Below are 10,132 nucleotides of genomic sequence, written 5' to 3'. Positions count from 1 at the left end.
TAATTAAATATATACCATGTTAAGGTCGTGGAAATAATAGTAGCAATAAGGTGATTACCTCACCTGTGAAAAAGAAATTCTGTCATTAATTATCTGAAATTTACTAAGCTAGAAAAATAATTCCTCAAGAATTTAATTGGTGTATAGACAAAAGTGCTCTTAAGCTTCTCAATTTATGATTTAGTCTCTCTAGCTTTGCAACATTTACAGAATATAGGAGTATAGTGAATTTAAACTATTTATTATGGAATGCTTACGAAATCACAAATGTTAGGAAAGAGGAAGAAAAGAGATGAAACATGAATCATTCAACCAATCCTAATGAAATTCCGCGATCAGCTAACAACGAAAAAGTTTTGGGAGAGTCATGCCACTCCTAATCAGTCTCTCCACTAAGATAGTACGAAGTACTTCCTCCCGTCTCAATAATTTGTTTACGTTTGACCAAAATATCTCTCTCAATAAATATAAAAGGTAAATAAATGACTGAGATGGAATTAGTACATTTTAAACACTCTTTGTCAAAATTATTACTACGTATTTAGAAATAAGCTTAGGTGCATCAAAATATGCAGTAGATACACGAAAAATAACAACTACATACCCCAAATAACAGAGTAAATTTCTATGAATAGATCTTAAATTGACGAACCCCTCTTCCAGTTGATGTGGGATATGTCTTATAAGCCTTCTCAAAAGCATGGAACCGGCCTGGTTGACATAGTAGGTACCATAAAATCAGAAAAACAATGTTACTTTCATCCCTAACAAAAATAGTAAAGAGTAAAGGATAGATACGTGGAGTACATAAATAAGCAACCATAAGGTTTTATCTTTCGACTTCTTTAGCAACTCGAAGAATAGGAGAAATAAAAGCAAGAGAAGACGGAACGAGCTCACCATCGACCGGAACAGTATCTCCCTTAGTAGGATCAATCATGGTAAGAACTCTGGTTATCCTCTGCGACAGTGGACTGGACATGGACGCATTGCCCCAGCTGGTGCTAGCTATACCCCCGCAACCATGAATCAGAAATGGATGAAAGTTACTGGAAAATGAAAATGAAGAGGCAGAGAAATGGCGATTTGATAAAGTAAGTAAAAGTCTAGGTTTTGTTTTCATATAAAGCAAGTAAACAATTCCCTACCAAATGTCTTGCTTTACTTCATTGGAGATGGAGAAGCGAGAAAATTGAGGACTATGCTAATGAAAAACCTAAGCAAACTTGTTAAAAATCTATCTCAATATAATAATAAGATAGAACGAGGACTCATAATTACAGACAATGATGGAATAAGGCCTAGTTTTCAGATTTTAATGCCTATGAAACCTAATTTACTGAAAGTCAATTTAGCTTAAAAACATAATCAATTTTAAAAATTTGGCATAAGCTCTTGAACTTCAATATGTGAAAATTTGACGATTTAACAAATTCGAAACAATTGAGCTAATTTATCAATTTCTCCCAACCCTAAATTAATTTAGCACCCTAATTATATGTATATAAACTCGAATCAACAATTCATCAATCCGAATTTGTTGATAAATTAACAGATTCGAAACACATAAACTCGAAATTAAGTGAAATTAATAGAGAAATTAAACAAACCTCATCGAATATTGATGGACAGTGAAACATGGTTCAATTTGGATCTCCATTGATGAAGGAAGCAGTAGAATATTGAAGCTTGTTCTTCAATTTGAGGAAGTAGTTTGATGATGGGGAGAGAGAAGGAAATTTGAGAGAAAACATAATTTGGTTAAATAATCTATTATTATAATATAGGATGAGAGGGTTTGGCGATGATGCGCGTTTGATTTTAATTTTGGCTAAGGTAATGTCAGCCGTCCGTATTATTAGACATCTAATGGCTATGAGTGGTTCTCACTGTTCTCATTATACTAGTGGTTTTCACCGGCCCTATATATATATATATATATATATATATATATATATATATATATATATATATATATATATATATAGAAATTGAATCAAGTAAGGCACCCTTCTTAGGGTGAGGTAGCTGTATCCATTCTAAATCGTTAGATCTAAATATTACAGATGCACCTGATATTGACACATGTCCCCTTAATAATTCCTAACTAACCGCACCTTTTCTCTCAAACAAAATCATTTACTCACCCTCACTCTCTCTCTCACTTTATCTCGTCTTCATCTGAGCACCGTTTTCGCCATTCATATGAGCTCCGTTTTCGCCATTCTTCAGAGCTCCGTCTTCGCCATTCACTCAGATTTCAACGCCATTTTATCGCTGAGCTTCCGTCCACCATTATCACTAAGCTTTTTGACCTCCATTAACATCCGGAAGTTAGGTAATTTCAATCACCTACTTTTCATTTCGATTCATCCCGATTTTATTCCTCATTCTTCACAATAATTTTCGATCAATTTATTTACTTTGTTAAATTCTCAATCAAATAGTTTAATTACTGATTTTCGTTCTTGTTTATGGAGGTTTTGATAGATTTGAGTGGAAATCTTCATTCATTCCGTCTTTTCGATTAATCTCGTCTTCGCCATTATCGCTGACCTTTCATTCCGTATTTTTCACACTAACTTTCAATCGACTTAATTAATTCGTAAAATTCAAGCTCAACTATGGTAGTATTGCTGTTAGCCTAATGTATATAATAGTTTCAGATGTAAATAATAACAGCTTTTGATTTTTATCCATTATGGCGCCATTCCATTCATTTTTTTTTTCGTTTTGATTTGTACCTCATTCTTTTGTTAAATGACCTCTCGACTTTTAATGTGCATATTACTAGCCATTGTAATAGGAACTTGTTACTGGGATAAAATTATGTTTGTGATTGATGTTTGACTGCCTTTCTCCGTTTCTTGATTTATATATTCATCTGTTACTCATCTTTATTTAACTTTTATTTGCGTTTGTTGTGGATGCAGAAGGGAGAAGATCCAGGGAAATTCAGACAATTAGATGAGATTATGTTTCTTGATGGTTATCCTCGGTATCATCATTTGTTGGGAATCTCTGAGAAATCAATGTGCATTGTTTGTGAAGTTAAAGGTCATTCCCTGAACAAGCCTGTTATTTCACGTACTGTTTGTTCACCTGCCATTACACTGTGATGTTGTATATTTTCATTTTACATATGATCAGATTATTTCATTCATTTTTGCATTAGCATTTCAATCTTTTTCTAATGTCTAGTAAATTGAAAAAATGATCTGAGTTATATTCTGAATTGTTACTGACAAATGTGGAGGGTTCACTAATACCAACATTAGCATTTGAAATACCACATGACTTTCGTTTCTCCCTATAACTGAACTTAAAATTTCATGGTGGACTTTTATGCTATCAAATTGTTGAACTTTGTTGGGTAGCTGTTGAGGAGTTTTTGGAGAATCTGTCCTTGGTGGTTTAATAACAGTAAATCAGTGTTACATAGTTAGGCTGTAAGTTTCGCCTTAGGCTTGTGTCAAACGGGGCTGTTTTGTGACAGCAAAATAAACATGTTTTCAGCCTATATGAAATGTTGGAACTGTTGTATCGTGTCAAGGGTCATCATATCATACTAAGAGGAGTGTCTAATCGATAAGAGGCCAAAGTGAAGTTGAAGTGTATTCAATTTTTGTCACATTCAAAGATCTAAATTTATGTAACTTTACCCTGTATTACTCCCTTTTGCTTAGCTACCCAGATTATTGCAATGATTTTATATACTGGATATCCTTTTTCTTGTGTTCGCGGAAATTGGATCTACAAAGTTCTTCAGGCTGGATGATTCTAAGGTCTTAGCATGGTTGTGTAAGAAGGTGAGTCCGAACTCTGAAGCATGGTGTAGATTAGTGAACATCCGTGTTTTGTATCTCCCAGTCACGTGTTGGCTTGAGTAAAGTTCATAGATGTAAAGTCAGGAACGATTTTCTTCGCTAGTTCTGTTGTCCATAGTCCAGTCCACATATTCATTTCATTGTCCGTAGTATGGTTTTATTGATCAGATTTACAAGGTCAACCTATCGTCAGTGGCTGCTGTTACTAATATTTTCTCTTGTTTGCAGGTTGGAAAAATAAAAAAAACTTTGCTTACACTGGACAAGGACTATGCTGCCCAGGATGAAAAACGTACATGAAAGATTTTATCGTTGCAAACAATTGCTGAGGTGTAGGCCTTGGGAACATTCAGTGGTTTATGAGCCTCCTGGTGATGCACCTTAACGTGCTCCTAGATAAACATATAGAAAACATACGCCTCTCTAAAATCCTATTCTCTAAAGGTTGAAGTGTGTAGATACAAATTCTGTGAAAGGCGATTGTTAACCATTGTCAAAGAGAACTAAAGCTTTTATATAATTCCTGAAGATTCGTACATTATTTATTGTGGGTCAATATTCTATGAATGATCTTAACTGATATTGCTTTCTTATAAACTGCAGTGGCGGATGGTGTATTAATGTTGGGCGAGTATTTGAGGAATGAGCCTTGGATGGAACTTCTATGTAATCATCTCAGGTATCATGTTAACAATATAAATAATTTATGTTTGACATAAAACCGGCTTCAGAAGGAGAATCAGCGACTAAAACTGAAAGAGTTTCAGGAAATACCTAAGAAGACTATAATATCCTTGATTAGTAATAGTTCTGATTGACTTATTGGTAGGGCAATGAACGTTGTTGGTCGCTTAAGTAATGACATTATTAAATTTTGATTAAAATATACTGATCAAAGTGCAAGACTCAGGAATTATAATGCTCACGAGCAAGTGTGTTTAATGGTTACAACATATTTGTCTTCATAATTTTGCCGGATTGAATTTCCAAGAGCTGACGGTAAAAGTGGTGCACCAGTATTCATCTACACCTCATACTGCACCTCAAACCTTCACTCGTGTATGAATCTGTTTTTTGTAATGCATCTCTTAGTCTATTCTCTACGGAGTATATCTCTTGTTAAATATTTGACAGCTTCGTGCTATACAAATACTCTATTTTGAGGCCGTTTAGAACTGTTGAGTTAGAAGTTTATGAGTTTATGGGACAACATCATCGTTTTTTTTTTTACGGAATATCCCTTAAAGTTCAAGCTCTTTTTGAAGGTGTTAATTATGTGTACTGATTGTGGAGCCAGAGAAGATAATCTTAAACCTCTAGCAGTGGGATGGACGAGTGCCTTGAAGCTTTTAATATTTTTCAATGAAAATTCAACAAAAAATGAATCTCTCTCCAGGCCATCACCTGTCACCCTCTCCCTTCAACATTGTGTTTGAATTACCTTCATAGTTTTAGCTTAGCTCGTATTTAACTAATCTTTGATTAACTGCAGCTAATTTATATTTAATACTTGATATGTTTACTGTCTGCATGAGTTGCTCATCTTCTAATATTTGCATTTGCACTAATATTTTCTTTTATTTGCAGGTTGAAAGACTAAAACAAACTTTGCTTACACTATGCTGCTCATGATGAAAAACGTACATGTAAGATTTTATCGTTGCAAACAATTGCTGAAATGTAAGCCTTAAGAACATTCAGTGGTTTATGAACCTCCAGGTGATTCACCTTAACGTGCTCCTGGAGAAACATAATTCCTGGAGATGGATCACTGGTTGAAAAAGGTCATGGAAGCAGTTCATATTGCAGCTAGTAAGAATACTGTTCCTGGAGATGTGTCAGCCATGATTCCTGGAGGCATTCGTATGGGTAAGTACTATTCGACCATACAATTTTATTATGATTTTAATCAGTTTTCGATTGATTTTATCTTTAGATTTCGTGTTTAATGTACTGGATTTCGTCAGAATAATGTTTGTATCACTTCTCCGACATTAACTCAGGTACTTAAATAGGTAAGAAAGGTGAGCTTTCGATCGCCATTAATAGTGATCTTCACTTCGTGAATCGCCATCCGCTATTAACTCAGGTACTTTCGAATCAATAGTTTGTGGTTTCAATTTATCCGTACTTTTCCTTCCGTCTTCTCTCGTTGTGATGATTATTGCTTTTCATTTAATTTTCTCTTCAAGTTTGAAGCGTAATTAGTATGTTCAATGTTATAGATTTTCAGTATGACAAAAATTTGCTGAATAGATTGATAAAACGGTGATTAGGAGAATTATTTCCATTATAATTGTTTCTTGTGATTCTTGTTTATGTATTTGAGATGCTGGCGAATTTGTCTATCTTTGGTAATTCTCACATCATTAATTAGTGAGTCAAGTTAATTTAGTTGGAAGAAGGATGTATGATTGTTAATCCGGCTCATCACTTACTTCGAGATGTTCACATTACTCATTGAACAAATTTGAAATGCTGATCGTCTGCACAGAAATGAAACTTGTTTATAACTAGCCAGTGTTAACAATCAATCCATGACCAGACGATGTATTGTAGCGTATTGTGTTAATATTTTATTCCTTACTTTAAAATTCTCCTCGCGTACTTTGAAAAGTTGGATTGTTCTTTTCTCTGATATTTTCCAAGCTAGCAAAGTAAATGTAAATAAGACATCTTATCACAATTCACAAGTTACAGTCCGACTGTTGCTTTTGCAGTGATATATTTAGCAATTTTCTCATTGCATTCTGAAAATTCATAGATATTCACTTTTGAGTTTACTAATCTTCTGTAGTTGATACATTACAGTAAATTTTCTCTGATATTTTCATTGCATTATGAAAAATATGAAGTTGAATATACAGTTGCGAATTGATATATACAGCAAAAGAATGATGTCTGAAACTGCTGCATGTACAAATTCAGAACATAATTAGACAAAATATAACAAATTCATTTTTGTTATTACGAGCAATCCATTGTGCAGTAATGTATAAATCACATGCGACACTATTATACTTGTATATGCTATTGTTTAACAGTCATTTTGAAGGTAATGCTCTTTTGTCTTTTCTTCCTCGACGGGTAATAGGCCAAGGATCCACAAGCCAAGGCTATGGGCGCACACTGAACCTATTATCAGGTTGCGTGAGGAATTTTGGGGCACTCAACCTCACTATGGAGGCACAAGAGGTAATCCTTGGTTTGATCTTCACTTAGTCCTTACATTTCGATGATGGTGAAAAATGAGTGTGGCTGGTGTGGCTATTCTTTAACATTGATTTTGAATGAGATTCACAAAATCATGTCCTAAATTCACAAAATAAAGACCCAGTTTCGCAAAATTGGGTCCTAGATTCATAAAATCAAGTCCAGCATGCACAAGATTAGCCTCGTCACAAAATCAAGTCCAAGATTTACAAGATTAGGTCCAGGGTTCACAAAATTAGGTCCAGGATTCACAAGAGTAGCTCCAAGATTCACAATATTAGGTCCAAGATTCATAAAATAAGGTTCAAACATAGACCTGATTTTGTGAAACCTGGACTTGATTTTGTGAAGTTTGGAGTATATTATGTGAACCCTAGACCTAATTATGTGAAACCTGATTTTGGCAACCATAGACCTGATTTTGTGAAACCTGGACTTGATTTTGTGAAGCTTGGACTAGATTATGTGAACCTTACACCTGATTTTGTGAAACTTGATTTTGTCAAACATAGGCTTGATTTTGTGAAATCTAGACTTGACTTTGTGAAGCTTGGACCCGGTTATGTGAACTTAGGACTTAAATTGGTTAATTTCCTAGTAAGAAATAACTATATGAGGTTGATGTATCATGTTTCATGTGTTTGTTATTTGTTGATGCACTATTTGTACTTATCATCTATTAGCTCAAAAGGTTGAGCAATATGCTATTGCGCAAGGTGTGGGTTCGAGTCCCACATAGATGAACAAATATAAATATACGATTATAGTATATTTATCAATGTTAATATATGTCCAATGTCACTTGTTTATGAATTAGATTAACAAAATCGGGTCTAGGATTCACAAAATTAAGTCCAGGGTTCAAAAAACCATGAAGTAATTTGGTGAGGCCGGCCGCCTCGCCATAATTAACGGCCTCAACGGATCCGGCCTCTATATAAAATTAGGATCACATGAGTCCACCCTATCTTTTTGAGTCCCGTGAGTCCACTTATGTATCACACGCTCTACACAAAAATATCACGTTTTTTTTATGAATAATTTTTTATTTATTTATTTTTATTTATTTTTATTTTTTTTTAAGTCTAAGCTGTGATATTGTTTAGTATAACCTGTGATATTGTATCTGAGTCTGTGAGTCCAGTAAAAGAGTATCACAAGTTATACAAAACAATATCACACCTTATACTAAACCATACCACCGGTTGTACTAAACAATATCATGGGTTATATTATGTTTTACAAGGAGTGGATTTTATTCATAAATTTATTTCTACTTTATAGTTCATCACTTAAAAAGAGTGATGGTTTACCACTTCACTGGACTTTAGGATAAACACGACACTTGGACCCCAAAATGTGTTGGGACTTCTTAATATTATTATCGCATGGCAGGAATGCATGATATGTTTTGGATTGACACATCTCATTTGCTTGTTCAGTCTTATTTACGATGCAACTTCGAGTTATGCTATCCTTCTGCCCTGCCAGGTAGCTACATTTATTGTCTAGAAGATTCTTGTGGATGATGTGGGATCGGATTACATATGTACTACCGCGGATCGGTTTTTTGAACTTGGAAGAGTTCTAGCTAATATGGTTGCTGCATTGTCTGAACAAGAAGAGCCTTGTTCTTGGTTGCTGAAGCATATTATTACATGCTACCTTCGACTTTCAGAAAATTTAAAGTCGGTTAAGTGATCTGAGTGGTGGATATTTCTTTGATTATGATGTTACTGTTTAGGCTTATTAGGAGACCGTTTTTTATTTTCTTGCAGAGCTTTTGATGCACTGATATCCTGCATGCCACCCATGTTCAAAGATCCCGCCTTTGCTAGTTGCCTCGGTGTAAGTTGTCAATTCTTTTTGGTTCAAAGATACCACTGGTTGCAGATTGCACTAGATTACCTTAAGAATGGCTTTTTTTGTTTATCTCGCTGTTGCTCTTCCTGTTCCTCAGGTATCAAACTTTTGCGATTGTTATATTTTGGAGTAGCAGTCAATCAATATAATTCTCCCCACCATAGATCTGAAAAAAACACTACTATATTGTTATTCAATTCGTGATATTATTGTGTACAACGTGTGATACATAAGTGGACTCATGGGACTCAAAAATATAGGTGGACTCACCGGATCTTGCCTATATATATAATTAGGATCACATGAGTCCACCCTATCTTTTTGAGTCCGTGAGTCCATAATACAATAACACACGTTCTATTAAACAATATCACAACTTATACTTTAAAAAAAAATCGAATTTTTTTTCCCGATTTTTTTTAATGTAAATTGTGATATTGTTTAGTATAACGTGTGATATTGTTTTATAAAATCCGTTGTATTGTTTTGTATCACCTACATGGAACAAAAGCGGTTATATAATTCGAGATCCACCGCGTGAATTATAGTTTTTCAGATATGAGATTGATATTAACTAGCTTGTCCGTGGCTATGACAAAATAAAAAGAAGTTGTAGTGCTGAATATTGTATGTAAGACTAGAAGATAAGACAAGGGGTTAGAAGGTATAATTAGCATGTAGGTGTTGTGCTTTAGGATAAGAAATTTGCGGCTACTAATTGACACGTTCACCTATCCATACAGGTACCCATAAATATTCAAGATTATTTACATTGGGCCTCTAAATATGCTCTTCTCTTTTATGATGTTCTTAGGCAGATGATGTGACCCATATTTGCGCACATTTAGGCCCCTAATTGAACCTATTTTGCATACTATTATAACATTCCATAGCCAGTTTATCCGTCAAATGCTTCCTATTTTGCTTTCCTATCGCCCTGTGCTTGTTTTGTAGGAAAGAAGACAATTAGGCGGAAATTCTCGTCTCTTGAGCTTATTTGGAAGGACATTGTGGAATATAGGTTGTTAGTATTATAGGTTGTTAGGGTTGTTAGAATAACCGACTTATCTAACTACCTATATATATACCTATCATGTAATTAGTTGTAATAATTCAATTCAACAGAATACATCATTTAATTCTTTCATTCGTTCACTTCCTTCTCTTCTCTTATCTCTCTCATCATTCTCTATCATTCATCATGATCTAGACTGATCATAGTTCATATG

The 10,132-nt window shown here is 34.4% G+C and overlaps 1 protein-coding gene across 1 annotated transcript; it reads left to right on the top strand.

Moving 5' to 3' along the window:
- Positions 1 to 938: 938 nt before the first annotated feature.
- Positions 939 to 5,427, top strand: LOC141632839 (uncharacterized). The gene is made up of 5 exons (XM_074445349.1): positions 939 to 1,001; positions 2,934 to 3,092; positions 4,056 to 4,119; positions 4,431 to 4,506; positions 5,415 to 5,427. The coding sequence occupies exons 1-5, from the start codon at positions 939 to 941 to the stop codon at positions 5,425 to 5,427; spliced, it is 375 nt and encodes a 124-aa protein (XP_074301450.1).
- Positions 5,428 to 10,132: the final 4,705 nt, after the last annotated feature.

Source organism: Silene latifolia, chromosome Y, assembly GCF_048544455.1.
Source record: "Silene latifolia isolate original U9 population chromosome Y, ASM4854445v1, whole genome shotgun sequence".
Classification (NCBI taxonomy): Eukaryota; Viridiplantae; Streptophyta; class Magnoliopsida; order Caryophyllales; family Caryophyllaceae; genus Silene; species Silene latifolia.
The sequence above is the reverse complement of the archived record's forward strand: the minus strand, read 5'-3'. Positions and strand labels throughout refer to the sequence as shown.

Coding starts and splice junctions, on each gene's coding strand:
- LOC141632839 (XM_074445349.1), top strand. CDS start 939: ATGGTAAGAACTCTGGTTATCCTCTGCGACAGTGGACTGGACATGGAC. Junction 3,093..4,055: donor AGCCTGTTATTTCACGTACT/GTTTGTTCACCT, acceptor TCTTGTTTGCAG/GTTGGAAAAATAAAAAAAAC. Junction 4,120..4,430: donor TGCTGCCCAGGATGAAAAAC/GTACATGAAAGA, acceptor TATAAACTGCAG/TGGCGGATGGTGTATTAATG.